Source organism: Pseudophryne corroboree, chromosome 5, assembly GCF_028390025.1.
Source record: "Pseudophryne corroboree isolate aPseCor3 chromosome 5, aPseCor3.hap2, whole genome shotgun sequence".
In the NCBI taxonomy this organism is placed as follows: Eukaryota; Metazoa; Chordata; class Amphibia; order Anura; family Myobatrachidae; genus Pseudophryne; species Pseudophryne corroboree.
Genome location: NC_086448.1, coordinates 643,468,707 through 643,491,361, shown reverse-complemented (window position 1 = coordinate 643,491,361; position 22,655 = coordinate 643,468,707). Strand labels below are relative to the sequence as shown.

At 40.5% G+C, this 22,655-nt stretch overlaps 1 protein-coding gene across 2 annotated transcripts in view; it reads left to right on the top strand.

Moving 5' to 3' along the window:
- CDH2 (cadherin 2) overlaps nucleotides 1-22,655 on the top strand; it is a 409,683-nt gene that overhangs the window by 50,989 nt on the left and 336,039 nt on the right. For both annotated transcript variants that reach the window (XM_063923643.1, XM_063923642.1), the window contains exon 2: nucleotides 19,145-19,256. In XM_063923643.1, coding sequence (XP_063779713.1) covers nucleotides 19,145-19,256 — 112 coding nt within the window. The remainder of the gene's footprint in view (nucleotides 1-19,144; nucleotides 19,257-22,655) is intronic.

The window sequence follows — 22,655 nt, the reverse complement described above, 5'->3', positions numbered from 1 at the left end:
GAACAAGGGCAATTTATAAATACAATAGTTACCATAATTAAAGTCACTTAAAAATCTGTTTTACTATTTAATCCTGACATTTGTACTTTAAAAATGATTCCTCTGTAGCATGCTTCAAGGCTTTAACAGCCACTGAACATGAGTGCCCTGCAACCTTCATTATACTAACCTGAAATAGCATCATGGCAAGTTGTTTCTCTTTCTTTGCCAAGAGTTTCCATTTTCCTGATATTTGGGTGTATTTCATGCCTATACTTATAAGGTCTTGTTCAGTTTGCCCCGTTGTCAGCTGTCAACCTGCAAACATAGGTTCCCAATTTAAATATCATTAAGCACTAAACTCAGAAAACAAAGAAACTACTTTAAAAATCCATATAAGTTGATTACTGTGTTGCTGTGAAAACATCTCAAGGGACTTTGTTTCCATTGCCACATGTATGAAGCTCATTCTACAGTATATTGCTGAATACAATGAGATGAAAATAAATAAATAACATAAAATAAAACAAGTCTATAAGATTTGTCTATAGTTTGTCCTGTTTGCTATTACAGCATGTGTTATGTAAACTGATTAAGATAGTTCCAAGTCTGCTTTAGCATGTGTGTGTGCGTTGCTGCTTACCATGCAGGTTATTTATTAAAGTCCATGGGGGTCATTCCGAGTTGTTCTCTCGCAAGCTGCTTTTAGCAGCTTTGCACACGCTAAGCCGCCGCCTACTGGGAGTGAATCTTAGCTTATCAAAATTGCGAACGAAAGATTAGCAGAATTGCGAATAGACACTTCTTAGCAGTTTCTGAGTAGCTCCAAACTTACTCGGCATCTGCGATCAGTTCAGTGCTTGTCGTTCCTGGTTTGACGTCACAAACACACCCAGCGTTCGCCCAGACACTCCTCCGTTTCTCCAGCCACTCCCGCGTTTTTCCCAGAAACGGTAGCGTTTTTTCGCACACACCCATAAAACGGGCAGTTTCCGCCCAGAAACACCCACTTCCTGTCAATCACATTACGATCACCAGAACGAAGAAAAAACCTCGTAATGCCGTGAGTAAAATTCCTAACTGCATAGCAAATTTACTTGGCGCAGTCGCACTGCGGACATTGCGCATGCGCATTAGCGACTAATCGCTCCGTTGCGACAAAAAAATAACGAGCGAACAACTCGGAATGACCCCCCATGACTAGAGCCGTAGAGGTAGCATTACGCGTAGTGACCTAACCTGATTGTCTGAATAAACTAACTGTACATACATTGAAAATAAAGCCAGTGCAGCTCTCTCCATTATATAAAATATTCCCTTAATTGTACTTGACATGTGATGTACATTGACTACAAAACTATTCAACATCGCTTCAGAATCTGGTTAAAAAATGTAATGCAAAAAAATAAAGAATTGTCCAGGTTCACTTATTCAGTTCTGACCCTCACATAGTGCTTTCTATTAATTGAATGTAACAGCTGGCTCTTGTGGTGGCTAATAGTTCTGATAGACTCGGCCTCTCCATAATGCTTCAGTTCTGTGGAAACCCTTCTATAGAGGCCTGTTGACTGCTGTGGATGACTCACAGTGAGCAATGCTGTCAGGAAAAAAGAGCATGGAAAGTAGTGAGTCCACTTGCTGTTACTGGTTTGAATAGTGAGTTCCAGAGGGACACACAACACTGTTTTGCAATATGAAGGGGTGCATGGGATTATTTATCAAAGCTTGGAGAGAGATAAAGTGGATGGAGATAAAGTGGAGATTAAGTTACAGCCAATCAGCTCCTATCATGTTTCCAACACAGCCTGTATCATGACAGTTAGGAGCTGAGTGGCTGGTACTTTATCTCTCTCCAAGGCTTAGTAGATAGACCCCACAGTCTGTAACATGACAGTTAGGAGTTGATTGGTTAGTATGTTATCTCTCTGCACTTTAACTCTCCAAACTTTGATAAATCTCCCCATTAGTGCTTTAAAGGATCATTTTAATAATTAGACTTATTACCAGTGACATATTTTGTTTAGTTTTACAGTGATTTCAATAAATTTGCCGTTGGTATGTAACGCTACTTACCTCTTCAGCGATGTCCCCCTACTCACCGTCATCGTTCGTCTTTTGCTGGTAGCCTTCAACTACCAGTGATGGGCTGCTGTGTCATACACATGCATGGTGGTTAGTCTGTGTATGTACATTATATTTGCTCCCGGCGGCGGCCAGGCAATGCCTGGAATGCTTTGCTGAAGCTGAAAAGGCTGCTGTTGAGTCCCAATTGCAGGCAATAGGGACTGTATAACTCTTACCATTTATAGATGGCGTAAGTGCTACAAAGGCAAATAGTTTACCGCTGTTTGTTAAATACTGAAAGGAGTACATAGCCCCTTTGTTAAATGAGGTCTCAGTTAGAGATGAGGGGGATGGTATGTATTACTACTGGTGACGTAGCAGTTGTTTCTGCAGATCTGCCACCATAACCCATTTCCACTGCTCTCACAGTTTCCTGTTTTGCTCACCCCATGCAGTAATCTCTACTGAATTCATTTATTGATTAAAAAAAAATGCTCTGACCTCCAGTTTATTTTTTCTTAGGTTATTGCAATTGGAAAATTAAGTTTCAAGTTGTGTTTAAAGGTATAGAACATTCACTGTAGAAATCAGTCAAATTAAAAATGCTGGATTTGTTATTGAAAAACATTTAAATACCTGATTAGTTTTCTTAGAGACTTAGTAAAAAAGTACTTCATAAAGAAGTCTTCAGACACTTTTTTACTCTTTGTATTGTGTTTTTGTTTTTTGCTTAACTTAAAATAGCCATTCTATGCAAAGACTTTCAGATGGTCTTGGTATTTTCTCCACTTATTTCTGCAGCACTGCTTCTTTTCAAACTGAAAGATCCATTCTTCATTGTAGACGTCAGGCGCTCACTAATGTGGACATGTAATTATATTTGGCTTTTCACATTATGCTTTCTACAGGGGCGGTTTAGGAGAGGAGGGGACCTGTGTGCAGTCTCTTGTGGTCCAGTAGACTCTGGCACTGTGTCAGAGTCTACTGCGTATGCGCAGATCTTCGGGAATATGGTACAGCAACGTTGTACTGTCCACTCGCAAGTCTCCTGGAAGTTATCTGCCGCACTATTTTCCTATTGATTAATGCTGCACCAGTACAGGAGTCCAGAAAGGTGAGTATAATATATGAGTGCAGGGTGTGTAGTGTGTGGCAACGCACACCCTGCTCCCATTATACAGTACTTACACCAGAGGCTTTATATACATCTCTCTGAGATGCCTCGCAAAGTCTTTGAATGGGAAATTCTGTTTCGAGGAAAAAAAAAAAGATAAAAATACCCTCATTCTTACTGCCACTGAGAATGCTAATATTTTTACTTCGTTTTTTTCCTCCTTTCCTACCTGCTTTGACTTGTTTGAAGACATCAGATGAAACGCCAGCAGCCTTGGGCATTGTTAAAAAAAATGAGTGCTAGGAGGCGTTCCAGAGTCCTCTGCAATGCCATCAGGCACTTTGGTACTATAGTGAATACTGTTTTTCATCTCCAGAGCTCAGTATGTTATATGCCAGAGACTATTTTCTATATAGAGAACAGGATATATTGATCCATGTGCGATTGTATCCACTGTACAGTGGTCTTCAAAGAGCTCTGAATTGTATAGCAGCTATGAATTACATAGCAGCACTCACATATTTATTCAGGTAGGTGCTAGGGAACAGCACTATTTACTGCTACGCATTACAAGCCATGTGTTTTTCTTTCTTGTTTTTTGGACACCTCAGGCAGTGTAATTAAAAACAGTTATTCCACTTCTTAAAAAGTCATCTTAAAATATGAATTTCCTATGTAGTGAAGTGTATCCTTTTGTTACATCATACTGTTACTGCTGTCTCAAACAGTAATACAACTCTCATAGCAGGCTGGAGTGGTGACACTGTAATACCCCTTTCACACCAGCCAAAATTTCCCGGGTTAATGCACATGAACGCGCATCAACCCAGGAAATTTCTCAGTGTGAAAGGGTACAGGGTCAAAATCCCGGGATTCCTGCCCCGGCATTTCAACCCTGCTATCTTCCAGGGTTGGTCCCGGGAGCTTCCCGGGAACCTGGCCAGTGTGAACGGGAGCCGGGTCAATGTGCCACGGCTCCCGTTCACTCTCTATGTAGCAGGCGGCGCTTAGAGATCATGTGATCTCTTGCGCCGCCCCCGCCGCGTCACCGCTGACGTCAGCAACCCGGCAATATGCTGGGCTGCTGACTGCAGTATGCAAGGGGTCTTACCCGGGAATGTCCCTGTATGATCCCGGGACCGTATTCCCGGGTAAGACCGTCAGTTTTAGGTATGAAAGGGGTATAAGAGACTGGCCCGACCTTACTGTGTGCCATACCTCCCAACTTTCTTGTGAATGAAGGGGGACAGGTATGCAGCAGTAAAGGGGGCATGGTCATACTTTGCAGGTGCTTGACCAGAACTTCCAACACCCCCATCCCGTTCCTTTACCCAAAAAAGACCCTTAATGCTACACACACCTTGGTAGCTGTGTTTGCCGCCCATGCCATACCACTGTGCTTTGAAGAACAGTAATGAATGGGATATACCTGACACTTTTCCAGGCGAATCAGTTTAAAAAAGTTCCCCAATATGGGAAAATTTAGATCGTCTAAACTAAATCTGGTAAATTGGGAGGTATGCTGCAGATTGAACCGCCCTTTGTGAAGGCCTGATTTCTTCAGATATATTAAAACTGTCTTCTAATGCGGGCTTCATGCGGCCTGTGGCTTAATTGCATGTGGCCCACTGGGGGAAGCCCACCCTTTGCCATTCAAACTCACTCTTTGTTTCAGCCCTGCTCTGATTACAGTGTACGCAGGCCCACCGGCAGTTGCTAGTTGGGGCAGTTCCCGTCAGTGACGTGCCTATTATTATTATTATTATTATTACCACCAGTTATTTATATAGCGCACACATATTCCGCTGCACTTTACAGAGAATATTTGGTCATTCACATCAGTCCCTGCCCCAATCTAAATTTTCTACCCCATGTACACACAGACACATTCACGCTCTGGTTAATTTTGTTGGGATCCAAATAACCTACCAGTATATTTTGGATTGTGGGAGGAAACCGGAGAACCCGGAGGAAAGTACGGGGAGAATATACAAACGCCACACAATTAGAGCCATGGTGGGACTTGAACCCATGACCTCAGTGCTGTCAGGCAGTACTGCTAACCATTACACCATCCGTACTGCCCATGTACTGCCTATGACAGGCAGCCATGGCAACATGGCTAAATCAGCTGCCAGGCTGCCTACCTTAACAACCATGGAGCTCAGTCTTGCGTTTGGCGATCTCACCATAAGGAGATTCTGCTCCTAGCTACGTTCATGTATGGTTTCTCTCACTTTGCAGGAGCAGGACAGATCCACCTCAATAGACAGCGCCAGACAGTGACAACGTTTCTGGATAAAAAAATACTCAGTACTACATTAGTAGTTAAAAATTATAATCAGGAACAGTTTTAACTTATTGGTACCAAGCATTTTCCCTCTATCCTCCCCCTTACACACAATCCATCCCTCCCTCCTTTTCTCTTCCTTTCCTCCATTTTGTTTTCTCACCAAGTAGAGATACATGTAGGACAGATTCTAATCTTATTTAACAGCTTTTAATTTTCCTTATTTCCTCTGTATAATCACAGTCAGAACGTTTTATAGCTATCATATTCTGTTGTCTCTGACTTCATATATTCGTATAGGGGATTATGTAATATTATTAATTTATATCATTATATTTTAGACGTATTATATTTCATAAATTTGATTTTGAAGGTAATACATACAGTATGAGATTGTGTTGTATATTTTATACATATATACACATTTTACATGTTTTAGCAAGTTTAGTTTTACTGTGGCCCATTCAATAAGTACTATCTCCCTATGGTGCCCTTGGGGGAATAATGTTGTGTACCCCTGTTCTAATGTCATAATAGCTCCGACAGTCAATGGGACAGTTTCATAATAGAGAGATTATTAACTGCAGAAAAACACATGGGCCATACCCTGATTTTTAAATGTTTTTTGACAATGCTAACAATTTAAATGGTAGGACTTTCTGATTCGTATCCTAGAACACTTATACCCCTTTCACACCGCGCAAATAACCTGGTATCGACCCGATGTATTGCCGTTGTTGACGCGGGTCGCTGTGCGGTGTGAAAGGGGTCACTGCCAAATCTAGGGAATTCAACCCGGGAATAAAGATAGGTTTTCCCAGGTTTAATACCGTGTCAGGTGCAGTGTGAACATGTTGCCAGGTCGATTCGCCCCGGGACCCGCTCACAGCATAGGCAGAGGCGGCGCGGAGATTAACATCTCCCAGCACCACCTCTGCACCCGCCCCCGATTCCGACTCCGCACCCGTACGCGATGGCAACCCGATCCGGCATATTGCCAGGTCGGGAAGCCTGTATATAAGGGTCCAATGCTGGGTCCCACCCAGGAAGGACCCGTTTCCAATTCCCGGGTGGGACCCGGCATTGCAATCTGAAAGCGGTATTACTGTATACTGCAGTCACCTGATGCCTGTCTGAAAGGCTGTTCCAGGCATGGTTTGTTTTATTTAGAAACTATGGGGTAAATGTAATAGGGTGCGAGAAGCCGGAGGTGCTGGAGTTTCAGCGACAATGCCTGTGTTTTTAAAGCAGCAATCATTTACAAGGCAAAACCTACCTGGTTTTGCATTGTAAATGATTGCTGCTTCTATTACATTTACACCTGCATATTTGTACCTCAACTTTACTTTTAAAACAGTTGTCCATTTTGAAGCACCCTATAGGGGATCTGCATATGCAATTTGATTTGTTGTCCATTTTGCAGCACCGTATAGGGCATCTGCACATGCAATTTGAATTGCTGTATGTAAATGGAACACCAGTGTGACATTTTGTTTGTGTTGTGTTAGCTAAATTGACCAAAATGGATGACTGGCTATTTGGTCATTTTGGTATATTTCTCTCAGGCTGTTTAGTGCAGGCCCTAACCTTAAAATTGTATTTTATTAATAAAAAATAATAACATTTATGTTACACGCAAAGCAAAGTGACTGGTGCTTATGTCAAACATACAATACAATAATGTTGATGATGGAGTATTTTATTAAGCAAAATATTGAAGGTTTTTCAGTAGCAACAAATACAGTAGGTCGAATTGCGGTACATTTCCGGATATTCCCTTGTAAATCTTTGCTGTAGTCATGCCAATCAGTCCCTCTTGGCACGTCAGGTGGCATGAAAATCTTCTAGCGTCAGGTGTCTTTTTTCCCAAAAATGCATCTTAGTTGCAACACAATGCAAGTTGGACACATGAGGAGCCTGTGCTGATTAATTTGATATAAACCATTGTATATCTGTGTGTGACTGAGTCTCGGAATCTGTATATGAAGTGCTACAATGTAGCAGCCGCAGCTTTTATCCAATACAAGTTCTGTTCTGCTTTGTATACAGATTCAGTCCCACACAGATATACAAGTCTTATATATCAAATTAATCAGCACAGTTGTGCGTCCTAGCCGCATTGCGTTGCAACTTAGATACATTTTCAGCAAAAAAGATGCCCGCCGTTAGCAGATTTGCACTTGACCTGGCAGCACACACCATGCTCTCACAGGCATCTTGTGCTGCATGGCGTATTGAGACTGGATGCATGAGGACACATCAGTAACTTTGTGCAAATGCTACTAGTTTTTGCACGTATTCCTATTTCCTCCTTTGGACTGGACCAATGAATCTGTTGTCTTCATTTTTGTTCCATTGGGTGTTCAGTTAGTCTACTTTTATTTTCAGCACCGCGTACTGTGATAATGCTCTGTGAAAAAGAGAATATTATATTATAGTGCAGAACTGGGCAGAGATCAGCAAATAATTTTGCCGGGCTTTCATATTCATGCAATACTGTAAATAGGTATAAACCCAGGTTGATGACATACAGGGAAGTCCATATTGTATAAATATGTTTTTTGGGGATTGAGCATAGGCCCTTAATCTGTTATAGGCCTTTAATCACATACCCAAATGGTAATTGATTTACAAAACATTGTAGACAGTAAAGGGGGGTACACACGGAGAGATCCGTGCTTAAAATCTAAGCAATCTTGCTAGATTGCTTAGATTTTAAGCACGGATCTGCCGTGTGTATGCCCTCCAGCGATATCGATGCACGGCCCCGCGCATCGCTATCGCCGATGCTAGATTGAGCCTGCATGCAGGCTCAATCTAGCGGGTCGCTCACTTGACCGTTGTGTGAAGTGAGCGGCCCCCCGTCGGCTTTCCCCCTCGCTCAGCACATCGCGCTGTGCTGAGCGGGGTGAGAGATGTGTGCTGAGCGGTCTGTGTTAAGATCGCTCAGCACACATCTCTCCCGTGAGTACCCCCCTTAAGAGCAAAATAAAATCAGTCTGAATATAGTGGCCATGAAGGCAGGTGTGTTTTAATAGAGGAGGGGGCCCGTGTCCAGGCTTTATGTAGGCCCCCTCTGATCTGCGGTACAGTAGACTCTTGCACTCTGCCAGAATATACCGCACATGCACATGTCTCCGGGAATCTTTTTTCACTGTGCCATTTTATTGGTGATTTCTACAGCTGCTGCATGGAGGAAACAACTTATTATCTCCATGACAGAAGGTATATGTATGTTCAGTCAAGTTTGGGCTCATTAATTTTTAAGATCTGAATCCTTGTCTTCTACCCCTCATCTCTTCCTCTTGACCCATATGCAGCAAGAAGAACACCTGTTATTGAGTTCTTCCCTACCTCTTTACTGCCTCCATCCCCCTTAGTTCACGGATAAAATTATTATTATTATCATTATTATTATTATTATTAATAATAATAATAATAAGAAGAAGAAGAATACTGACATAACCTGATATTCCTTTGCTGAATGTGCTATGTCTCCCCATGTTTGATTTTGATATGATTTGTCTGTTAATTGCATTGTCCTACTTCCTATTCCCTTGTATAGGTTACTCCTGTTACCTCTGTGTCTAGCACCTCCTGTTACCTCTGTGTCTAGCACCTCCTGTTACCTCTGTGTCTAGCACCTCCTGTTACCTCTGTGTCTAGCACCTCCTGTTACCTCTCTTTTGTAGCACCTCCCGTGGGTCTATCATTAATGTGGGCAACCAAATTAAATTAAATCTGCCATTTATATAAAAGCTTGTGAGCATTAAGGATTTCATTGTTGACCCTTCTTGCAGTAAAATAGAACCAAATCAAATATTTTTTTTTTGATCTGCACATAATCAAAAAGGCATTTCTAAAAAGAAAAAACACGTATTCACTTCAAAAAGAATATATGCAATTTGTTTGGTTAATCTGTCCTTGGCAGTCCTGGTTTCTGTCAATTTCCTTTTAGTTTAGACTGTATGAGTAAATATGAAATCCTTTTACCCTTTATTTGTGTTTATTACATTTGTTATGGCGTTTTGCAGTCTTCAAATAAAGTCTGCCTTATAGCACTTGTTTACCTTAATTTCCTCTTCTTCTGTAAGAGTCTCAACCAGGAAATGGGAAATTCTTTCAAGAGTTTGTCTCATCTTTTGAAAGTTTGTCTCTTCACAGTCTTAATGAGGGATTGTTTGAGGACATTGTGCCGTCTTTTGTTTTTAGAAAACTTGAAGTAAAGCCAGTGAAAGGAATTGAGTGAGATTTTTATTTGTGCCCATGAGTCTTTGTTTTTGTGACCATTGTGCGGATTGACAATGGTAGCAGTCAATTGCAAATTTTGCTTGTGAAAAAAACACAAGAATTGCTTGTCATTAGTATATATGAGACCAGCATTTTGTCTCTGGTGTGTTTTATGCACAGAATACCAGTGAAAATGCAGCAAAATATTTATGGAGTTAAGGGACTAAATATAATTGCCTGCGAGTTGCTGGAGGTGCAAAACTTTGTGTGAGTCTGTCCATATTTTTAAAGCGGCAATCATTTAGAAAGCAAAACCAACCTGCTTTAAAAATACGGGCAGACTTGCACAAAGGGCTATTACATTTAGCCCAACATGCTTAAAAAAGACATTGGGACAATGGTCCTCATTCCGAGTTGTTCGCTCGCAAGCTGCTTTTAGCAGCATTGCACACGCTAAGCCGCCACCTACTGGGAGTGAATCTTAGCTTAGCAAAATTGCGAACGAAAGATTCTCAAAATTGCGAATAGAAATTTCTAAGCAGTTTCTGAGTAGCTCGACACTTACTCTGCCACTGCGATCAGTTCAGTCAGTTTCGTTCCTGGTTTGACGTCACAAACACACCCAACGTTCGCCCAGACACTCCCCCGTTTCTCCAGCCACTCCCGCGTTTTTCCCAGAAACGGCAGCGTTTTGTCACACACTCCCAGAAAACGGCCAGTTTCCGCCCAGAAACACCCATTTCCTGTCAATCACACAACGATCACCAGAACGAAGAAAAAACCTTGTAATGCCGTGAGTAAAATACCAAACTTCTTAGCAAATTTACTTGGCGCAGCCGCAGTGCGAACATTGCGCATGCGCAGTTTGCGGAAAATCGCTGCGATGCGATGAAAAAGAACGAGCGAACAACTCGGAATGAGGGCCAATATATTTAGCTGAAGAAAAAAAGAGGTGTCTAGAGAATTTAATATTGTGCAAACGTTTTTGCTTGTGTGCCTGTAAGGATTATGCCTCCATTTAGTGTTTTAGTACAATATGTGAAAAAGACACTCCCAGATCCAGCAGAATGGTTTTTGGTAATGCTGATTAGATGACAGCTTTTTCAGTCAGTGCTTTATCTACTCTAGCATGACATGGGCACCTTGTGGTCCTAATTAGGAAGAAATTTGATGTTGGCTTTTTTTGGGACAGTATATGCTCTTGTCATGCCCTTATTATATACATACAGATGTAGCCATGCTCAACTTACTGCGATGCCGGTGATCGCTCAGTTCTGTTAGGAACTAATGGAGCGATCACCGCCAATAATTGCAGCCCGGAATGCCATGCAGCAAGCCGTGCATTGCAGCGAAGATGAGCATGGCTACATCTGTAGGCTTGCTGTAATATATCTTTAATCCAGGACACCTATGATTTAGGTACACTGGTTTCCACAGGGCGCCAACCCTGACACACTTCTTCTTGGGTTTGTGTGGCATTAGCCGCTAGTCCCTTCTCCTGTCGTGAGAACGTGGTTCTATGTGACTAACATCTACCGTCTCTCTTACCTGATACTGCATTGGACTGGTTAACAAAACTGAGCTCCAGTGCCTGGAGGCAGGGCTATAGAGGAGGCGGTGCAGTGCATCTTGGGAACAGTCAAAGCTTTAGACTGTTGGTGCCTCGGATCAAGATCCAACTGTACACCCTGATGTTATTCCCTGATGTCATTCCCTGTGGAAACCAGTGTACCTCGCAGAAAGAGATTTAACTATGGTAAGTCTACTATAAATCTCTTTTTTCATTATTTTGGTCAAAAGGCTTAATGCTGGCACCTTTGGTAGTAATTTATCAAACCTTGGCGGAAGATAAAAGTGTAGTGAAATGCGTTTCAAGCAATCACCTTCTAACGGTCATTTTACAGTCTGTGTTTGAAAAATTGCAGAAGCTGATTGGTTGGTACTCTGTTTCTCTCCAAGGTTTGATACATCTCCCCCATAGACAGGTACACATGTACAATGACAGAAGATCGAGAGTAAGTAGTGCTGTGAACAAGAATGCTGAGGAGAGAAGTGTTTCAAGCCACTCTGCTCATATGACACATGACTGTGGTTGCTATAGTAACGCCATCACACTTTACAAGCAGTAAATCATTGTAAAGCAACTTGAAGCAAAAAAGGAAGGGAAGACACTTGCAGTTCACTATAGTGGTTACACAAAAAAAAGTGTAATTCCTTCATGGATTTGCAACTTTAATTTTTGTTGCAGTGATTACAATTGTATTGATATGTATGGAAGCATGTGCTCTCATTAAATTAATTTTTTTATGAAGCAGCAACATATATAGTGCTTTACTTAAGTGGCGAAGCCATTAGGCCAATACAAACATATTGTGGACAGATAACAGGTGGTGAGTACCCTGCACTCAATGTGATGATAGTGACTTTAAATTATTTTAAAGTAATTACTTTTCAGAAGTATTTACTTATTGGGGCATGTATATGTCGACATAGGCCTGGCTTGCCGAGCTTCTCTAAGCTTTTCTTTTTACTGTTCATATAATTTGCTTTCACATTAATCCAATATCATCACTGCCCCAGACAGATTCTTTATAGATTTAGAAATATATCTATCTTTTGTCTTATTGGTACAATTTCCTCTCTGTAGTAGGGCCTCAAATTCCTCACAGGTGAAATGTAATCGTTAGGAACCCAGTTCTTTGATGCATTCCCAGTGGGAAAGCTGACCACTATAGCTTCTCAAATCTGCTTTGGCAGTGTGGCAGCAAGCCATCGTACATTGCACTCAGCTTGCTTCTACTAATTCTTTTTTTTTTCTTTTTCCTTTAACCTGTTAGACAAGAACACAGACACAGTTGTGTTTTTTGAGGCATGTTTAATAAATAAAGATTTTCTTGTTGTGAAACCAACAATATCTAGAAACACAAAACCAACATGTGTTCTCCTTTTGAATGGTGGAAAAACATCATAGTAGGATTAAATCTCATTTTTGTGCTTTGTTAAGCGCACACATGATCAGATTTATGGCTTTATACTTAGGCAGCAAGAAACGGCATTAAAAAAAAACCTTATTACACAGCTCTGGACTCAGAGCAACTATAGTGAAGTGATTTGTGTTGTGGATATAAAAGAATAGTACGCTCGCGGCAACTGATAGTGCTGTATTATGTTGCACAGTACAGTGAAATGGAATACACAGGCTCTTAGAACCTTTAGTAAGGGAACTCGCTTTGGTAATGGCTGAGAGTGACCCCAAGGCATGATTTTAGAGAATAGTTCCTCTAGTTCTTGGAATGGTTCAAAATTCTAATGAATAATTGAGGAACATACAAAATATATACAGTTGCATCGTTGTGTTGCAGATTCAGTAATGGATACTGTTATTTTACTTTATTCAGTGATATTTATAATTGATACAATATATTAACTGTCTATCATTTAAGCTCACATATGGAAAATGTGTTACACTAGCACTGCAGTGCTTCCATCCATTTGTGTAACTTAGGGGAACACTACCATTGAGTGTATGTAGTTTAATGTGCAGTATTATATTTTAACAGCCTTGAATAGCATTTGTTATATGTAGTAATAATTTTTGCAATCCTATTAGCTATGGATAAAGTCGTGTTAGATTCTGTCTCTTTTATTTTATTAATAACTACTAGAAGTAATAAAGGCCCATACACACTGGGCGATTTTGTGCTGAAAGCAGCTCACTTTTGGTGTGTTGAGCTGCTTTCAGCTCAAAGCCACCCAGTGTGTATGGATGAGCGGTGAGCGCTGATGCGCGCTCCCGCTTCATCGTTGGCGGCTGCCGTTCATCTACTGGTATTACCAGTAGATGAGCGGCGGGGTGAGCGGCTTTCCATAGCATCCTGCTATGGAAAGCCGTTCACCCCCGTTGACGTCGCTGGGCAGCGGGGAAAAGCGCTCAGTGTGTGTGCACTGAGCGCTTTTCAGCCCAGCGATGTCAGCGATCATCGCTGTGCATACACACTGGGCAAAAACGCCAGGTGTGTATGGACCTTAAGTATCCTATATGAAATTTGCTTAGCTGCAGTGAGTTCAAAGCATAGAATATACATTTTATATAAGGTTTCTCTTCACTTTGTATGTTTTCTGTACATAGAAGTGAATTTCTCTGTGTATGTACTTTTATTGCCATGCGTCTATACTGACATTCCGCTTCTGCTGCAGAGATAAAGTATTATTATTGCCCCAATGTAACAGCGCCACTGATGGAAACATTAGAAAAAATGGTTAAATATTCGTTTTGTGCCCAAAAGGGGTGTTTATCAAATCATAGAGAGATAAAGTGGAGAGATATGGGCCTAATTCAGCATGGATCGCAAAAGCAAAATCTTTCTCTAATGGACAAAACCATGTTGCCCTGCAGGTGGGGCAGATAAAACATGTGCAGAGAGAGTTAGGTTTGGGTGGGGTGCGTTCAAACTGAAATCTATATTACAGTGTAAAAATAAAGCAGGCAGTATTTACCCTGCACAGAAACAATATACCCACCCAAATCTAACTCTCTCTGCACATGTTACATATGCCTCACCTGCAGTGCAAATGGTTTTGCCCATTAGAGAAAGATTTTGCTGCTGCGATAAGGTCTGAATTATGCCCATAAAGCATTAATGAACCAGTTCTCAGTGTAAAGGCTGTGTTTCAAAAATGAAATTGGTTAGTGTTCTATTTCTCTCCACTTTATCGCTTTCCGTGCTTTGATAAATATCCTGCATAGTAATCTATTGGGTTAGTGGTCAATAAGACTAGGAATATGAAATAGAAAAAGGAAAACAATAAGTGGAGAGGTTGTTTATGTTTGGAGGAATATTCGTATAGCAGAGATGGCTTTAGGTGCCAATGTTCTGCCTGTTTATTTGGCATCTCACAAGCACGTACATTTCAGATTTCTCCTTCCATAGTGAGTCACAGGAAAATCTGTGATATAACTGTTCTGTAATTACAAATAATTGAGTACAGTATTCCAACCAGGGGAAATGTGGCCATTTGGGTTACTGCCAGGGAAAGAGGTGTTTTTGCAAGTGATGACGCCCATTTCCACTTTGCCCCAATACTAGAAGGGGGTTCTCTTTAGTGATTCTTTATTTTTTGCTTTTCTGTCATCCTTGCAGTTAATATACTGGCTTATGGGATCCCGACAAACGCTGGGTATTCCCACTCGGTTGGTGGTTCCACGCCACCAACTGAGTGGGAATATAATAGGTGACGAGCGAAGCGAGCCACTGGGCCCGAAACGTGATGAGGGCCCGCTATCGGTACTTTGGCAGCCGTCATCTCGTCTGCCGGTCAATGATATGTATTCCATACTCACGTGATAACTCAAAAAAAGAAAGATACGCTAAGGAGTTTATTTACTAAGCGACAGCCTTTACTGCTTTCTGGTGTATTTAAGCCTGAAATTTAAAAAGGCAATGCTTTTAATAGGAAAACACTCTGTCGCCCTTAGAAAAATCAACCCCTAATGCTCTCTGTTTTAAGTGATTTATGGGTGACAATTTAAAAAGAAATTACTCCTTTTAATAGTGATATTGTGCTTGTAAACACAATTATAGTGGATGGTCTGGTTCTTCAGTCAGGAGTTTTCTGCAGCATATAAATTGCTATCCAAGTTTCATTCAATGAAATGTGAAACAAAGTTTAAATATTTATTTTTTTTGGAATATAGAATACACTCACACTAGCTTCATTATGTATGTGAAAAACGTGAAACATTTCCTAGGAATCACAGAGCAGCGGTGATAGTGGCAATGGATGATGGGCAAATGCACACGTCATCCACACTCTGCCGAGGAAGGCTGGCCAGCAGCTGCTGGAGCCGAACAAGCCCCCAGCGTGCCCAAAAATAACACCTAAGTGGATGTGGCTTAGTGGGCATGAGGCCACACCCCTTGCACATGTGCGAGTACCGCTCACACTAGTGCCACACTGGGTGTCACCCACCTAAGTGATGCCACTGCATAGAAGAGAAATATTAGGTAGAATCTGATTGGTTTCATATATGTAACATCTCCACATTTCCTCCTTAGAGGTTTTGATAGCTCAAAGGAGTTGTATCACGGGGGCAGCGGAGTATCGCTCATCTGTTTTGGTGATGTGTTTTTCATAAATACAAACGATGAGTGACTTTTTTTTCACAGTATGTAGCAATTATAAAAAATATAATTTATCACCTTGATTTGGGTTGTAATGATAAATAGAGGGGATGCCTAAGTCTAATTTTAACTTTTACTGTGTTTTCTGAAAAGCAATAGTTTGGATAACATAAATGTTGAATCCATTCACCTGCTTTCAACTACAATATCTGTATGCATTTAATAAAGCACCAATGACCAAATTAACATTTGTCTCATGAACAGATTACAGAACCAGTGTAGGGAAGATCTCTCTCTCTCTCTCTCTCTCTCTCTCTCTCTCTTTCTTTCTCTCTCTATAATGTGTATATATAGAGGGCAGTAATTAGGGGTGTGCAACATAAGCGGCCACACAGATCGCAACAGATTGCAATGGCTCTGTGGGCGCCACTGTTGCTGTCCCACGGCCATTGCTTCTGGCTAGCAGGGTGCTAGGATCACTACTGCAGCACTGCTTGTGGGTCCTGTGGATGCTCCAAACAGGAACCCTGCAGTCTGTGCAGCCAAACAGAGCATCACCACGGCATGTACTGGAGCTGCCGGCTCCGCCCCCTGTGCACAGTGTCATGACGACAAACGCCCAGCGTCACCTGCCGGGATCAGAGCTGGCTGGAAACAAGCTGCAACATCGCTGTAGATTGGCTGAGTGACTGTGCCATTCATGCTGACTATTTTAAACTTTGATGTACGTGGGCATATGTTTCAAGTAAAGATTGTACATTTTTAATCACGAGTGCACTCTCCGTTTATTCTCCAGTTTCTTAACCATACTCCAGTGGCATGGAGTGGATTGAGGCTGCACTTGGGTGATTGTGAAAAAAACTCTGAAATCCCAAGGAATACATTGCACAAGGACTGAATATTTTCTACAATATACAGTATATATATGTCTGTGTGTATATATATATATATATATATATATATACAGCAGCAGCTGGCACTCCTAAAATCAGTCAACATGCTCAGGTGCCAGAATCATGCATGCGTAAAAGTCCAGTCGAAAACGTCACTCAGAGGCAACAGGAGATCAAAAAAGCATTATATCCCATGTCAATGTGTCGGAGCTTAAAGCTCCTGACGACGGAGACATCGAAACGTTGACATGGAATATAATGCTTTTTTGATCTCTTGTTGCCTCTGAGTGCTGTTTTTGACTGGACGTTTATTTATTTATATATATATATATATATATATATACACACACACACCAGATCACATGACTGTGCATTAATTCCCAGCAGCTGCACACCTCCCAGTGTGCATCTGCTTCGCCCTTCATCATCTCCACGTAGAAATATTTTCTCATAACGGGCTATTTCATAAGATAGCTATAACACTTTTGGGTGTGCGGTCACACTCTGATGTACGCACGCCATGGGTTGTTTGGACTCCTCAGAACCAGAAGCACTTTAGATGTTAGAACTGCTTTAAAACTACTCTTTATTCCATTTCACCTGTTTCATTTCTCTTTATAAGTTAAGCCTCATTTATGTATTATATAACTCATGCGTAAAAGGAATATCAAGACATTGATTCTTATTGATTTATTGCCACAAATTGACATTTTCAACTTGTAAATTATACTTACACTTTGCAAAATGCTTCCAAAGTATTGACTGAGTACTGATTTCTGCCACATCCAGACTGGTGGTCATTGGCAGCCTTTTACACTCTGCCAGAATTCTGCATGCCTTTGCAGTTCAGTGTCATTTTTCTCCTTGTTCTTTGTGATTTTGCAGATAAAGAAGGCTTTATAGCATTGTCCGCATTGAGGCCATCTTGTCGCTCTGATCAATGTGCACTTTGAAACAGGGATATTTTTTGGTGCCTGATGTTACACAGGAAAAGATCATTTACAAATCTACATTTTTCCATTTTTATAAATAGCACCCATTGCCACCTCTGTGAGTATTCGCTTCAACGCTAACACAGTACAATCATTGTAAAGAATCATTAGCGATCTTTACTACAAGTTAGAGCAGTCAACAAATAAAATTGGAGCAACCCATTGCATTGCGACGATGAGGTATTGAATGCATACAATACTGGACGTATACAGGAAGCTCATAGGAAGTTTTGCTTTAGGGTGTTTGGGCAATATCAGCTCTGTGTTTGTCATACTGAAATAACTGACAGTGTGCAGTGAGTGATTATAGTCATTGTCAAAACAGTCTTTTCCTTGCAAGCTTCCTGTCTGGTGTGCAGCCACTGGATAGTCTCAGCTGTATCACCTGCATTCCTCCAGTGAGAAAGAGCAGACAGGACCATGCTGTCACTACTCAGTCTCATCTCTCTGATAAATTCATGGAATTCTTTCAATAATCACCCTTAGTATCAATAAGCAAGGGCATGATGCTTTTTTTTTTTTTAATGTACCTAAAATCATCTCTATTGTATCGTCACTTTCTTCTACAGAAATATATTTTTTATTCACAAAGCCTATAGCAATGCTTTTATAGATTGAAAGCTCATTTTCTGACATATGAGACTGTTTTGTTCTTTATTGTTTATCCAGTGACAGAGTAACCATTAAAAGCTTTTTCTTTCCTTAGCAGTTTTCACAACCCCTATTTCAAGGCCAACCTTCTTTTCAGTTGATTTTCTTTATAAAGGAATAAATGATGATGGCTGAGATGTATGATTATTGACAATACAAAGGCACCTAAATTACCCATTTTCATCATGTTAGAGAAACATTGTAAGAGCTGCCCTCGAAAGAGTTAAATTGCTATTTCACCTTGAAAATTTAATTGAAATGAGATAAAGTGGTGACCATGTGATGTTTTTGTTAGAACTTCCTACAACATTATGTTGACTTAATCTAGCTCTGCTGCCGCAGTGTACTTGACAATGATCAAGCTTCCCTTTGTCCTCTTGTTGATTACCTTTTTAAAAACCTTTTTAAGTTTAATGTTTGTCCAGATTCATTGGCTGGTTTTCGACATAGAGTAGCCTTGTCTGAAAATAACTTAGCGGTGGTGAAATGTTTTCTGCTAGCTATATCTACTCTGGAAGTATATTTTTGTCCTCCCCTATGATTCCACTTAAGGCTCAACGACTGCTAAGTTCAACTGTTAAAAGAAGCAAGATTGTTTAGCGTTTAGATCTTACCAGACAAGTGGGACTTGTTTTTTCCGTTCCAGTTATCAAAAAGTTTAACCCATTGCCCCCACATTTCTAATTGTAAACCTTTTAGAACCAAAAACAAGCTGTTTGTACAGAGATGGAGCGAGAGACATTTTATGTTGAGCGAATCATCTGTTGTTAATGGGGCTTGTATGTATAACAGATTCTGTTACATTTCAGGGATCAGCTGAAGCACTCGGGGGATCCAGATTATGCAAGACAGGATTTCTTGAGGATGTTTATCACGCTAGTGTGTACAGTAGCGTACGTGAAGGGCAGCCTCTCTTAAATGGTAAGGTCGCAAGAATTTTGTATCGTATAGTCTTTTATTCATGTAAATTGGCAAGTGACGTTACATGTTTTGTTTCTCTTGACCATTAAATTGCTTCAACCTTTCTAATGTGTACTGTACAGATATATATTGTAGATAAAAAATGATGAGGCTAGTAGATATGAAATATGCCATTAGAAGTCTTATAGGGCTTGGTACTCTAGACTGATTCTTCTCGCACCTCTAAAGGCTGCAAGCAGAATCAGCCTTCTGTGATTTCACATGTAAAGACGCTGGACGGGAGGCTGATTGAATCGCCCTATAGAATGAAGAGGTAGACATGCATTCTACACATTTGTTATTAATGACATGTATTGGAAATTCTTTCATTTGTAAAGCACAGATATATTCTGTTATGTCAGCAATCAAGGGTAAAAAATTAATAATGAGTAAAATATAGGAATGGTTTCTCAAGCTGCATTCCAAACAGAATGGAACATCAGAAAACCTCCAGATAAATAACGTATCATAGAGATCCATTGATCCACAGGGACAGCAGTAATTTATGCAGCTCAGAGGAGACTGTGAGAAAATGATGCTGACATCATTTTCCTGCAGCGGCCACTGAGCCGTGTATATCACTGCTGTCCGCCATGGAGATCAATGGCTCTCTGTGCTGGGCTATATCTCTGGCACTTTTCTCAAGTTGCATTTGTTTAGAACGCAACTTGAGAAACGGCTGTGTCTGGATGAGCTTTTAATTAAGTGTAATTACTGTATGTGGAAAATATATTTAATATGTCCAAACTTATGCAGTACTATTTCACTGCCTTCTTAAAATGTGTAACTTACATGAAACAATGTGCATGGTGATGTAGTTGGCATCCCCATATATAGAATGCCGGCTGTCATGAGACCCACAGCAGAATGTAGTTGTCATCCCGATGTATGGGATGCCACATATGTTGACAGATGAGCCCCATCTGACTTGGGGAAATGTAAGTAACTGTAGGAACCACTGTAGCAACCCTTATCTGCATTGCCACACTGCACCTCACTTAGATTCCATTTTTCTGTTCTGCCAAAAATTAATAAAAAATAAGTAATTTATGCAACAAAAATTGTACAACTCGATCTGTCGCCTTGCCTACCAGTCATTTTATAGTGGATCCGATCGGTTCCGTAAAAAACTAGTGATATTACTGAGACATCAAGCTAAAAGCTCCTAATGCTTTGATGGAAAGTATGTCCAAGTCACAATGTATTTAAAGCTACATTTTCTAAATATAGCACTGTCTATATCTGACTACCTAGAAAGCTCTTCCTATCTAACTTTGCGTTTGATTAGTACATTTGCAAAGTATCATACTTTTTTGTACTGTGTAGGTTTTACTCCCTCTTTGTATTATGCAAACACATATTACGGTTATTTCGTCTGTGAGATTGTTGCTTCTTGGTTAATTTAGATGTAGTTGAGCTGATAAGGTTCAGTTTCCAGTGCTTTGAAGTAGATTATAAGGACCAATCTCTCTTCCTTTAGTTTCCTATCTTGCATATAAATCTTGCTAGATGGATTGAGAAGGTGCCAGAGGAATGGATTCTTGAAACAAAAAGCTATAGACTTGATTTACATTGACTGTGTATAGCTATAGCTCACAGTAATGATATTTTCACATAGCATTTTGCATTTTTCAACTGTAATTGAAACTTAAATGCAGGAGGAAATGATGAACGGAGATGTTTTTTGAATTAAGGTACTCAGTTCCTCTACTGCTTTAATCGCCTAATGCATAAATTTATAAAATGTGATGTGTTTAGGAAAAGAATTTAAAATTAGCCTGGAACTGTCAGGTCTTTAAGGAATTAAGTAAAGCTAATTGTAACCTAATGCAACAGTCAACGCAAATATCGTCTTCACTTTGTTGACATTAGTAGGTAAAGTTCAGTTCTTTTTGACAGCCATTTTTTTTTTCATTAGGCAGTGGTATGCAAGTGCACTGCTTTGTGATATGGACCATTAATGAGCCACTATAGCCGTTTGTTTCATGACCATCTGTGATATAGAGGTAGATTGTCAAACAAACTTAGGCTTAACTTTCACTTAATCACCAGGTCTACCTCCCTCATGTAGCAAATGTAAGTGATTAAGGTGGAAATATACAAGTAGTGGTATGGTAAAATGTAAGTCAACATCATTTTATAGTAGTGTGCCGTACTTCTGTGTACCATTCCACGTTGTCTACTGAATTTCCTCCATTACCTGAAGATGAGAGTCATACCCCTTTCAGACAGAAAATGAAATTACCGTGTGAAGCAGTTCAACCCGGTAATTTCATGAAGCACACGGGTCCTTTTTCTGTGTGAAAGGGTCAACCCGAATTGTAATTCCCGGGACTTCGACCCAGGAATCTACCAGGGTCAGAGACACAGGTATTATGACACGGGTTGACCCTTTCACACAGACACAAAATACCCGTGTTGATTCTCGACCCGATAATTTGCATGTCTGTGTGAAGGGGGGAGGCGGGGGGGGGGGGTCAGGCAGGTCCCGGCAAAATGACCCGGCATTGCAATGCCGGTTAATTGCCGGGACTTTCAGACATTTCTGTCTGAAAGTGGTATTAGTGAAGGCTGGTCATGACATAAGTTAAATAAAAAGGGGCGTGGTCTATGGTCAGGCTTCCTCTCATCTGCTGAGAGATGTGAGTAACAGGGGTCACTGAGGGAGGGACCACCCCTATTTGCTATTTGCTGGTATAGATAATGTTTACAAGAAGTTATAAAAAAAGTAAATGGAACATACACAGAATGGAGACAGCGATTTTGTTGGGCGAACCAATATTAATAAAAAACTCACAAGGAACTAATTAAATCTCATAGAAAGAGAAAGGCTTAAAGTCCTACATCTCTGGCAAGGGAAAGCATTGCCTTTACACAAGATAACACATACTATAGTTTAATTATGTCAATGATTTAAAAAAAACAAAACATTCCTTATACTTTAAGAAATGTATTCCCTGTCTGTGAATCAGCTTTAGTAATTAGACAGTAACTTGATTCTAGTACCATTGTAATCATACTGGGAAGGGAGGTAGCAGAAATATTTTGGTAATTTGTAGAAAATATAGGATGACTTTAATCCTGCATGCTTCATGGAAATGTCAGTAGTCTTCAATGGTGCTTGGAAACAGCACTGAGTAGCAGATAACCAACTAATTAATTCATTTTTAAAATAGAATTGCCACCAGCAACTGAATTTAAATACAGAAAGAACAGTTCACGTTTTGTGCAGGCAAAACATACTTTATGCAAACAGTCAGGCATTATATATCTGTGCACAGAAAGATTTGCTTCTATTCTGAAACAAGTTCTGTCTATCCCAACACTTATATTAGGCTTCCAGGGAATTGGATGCACTAT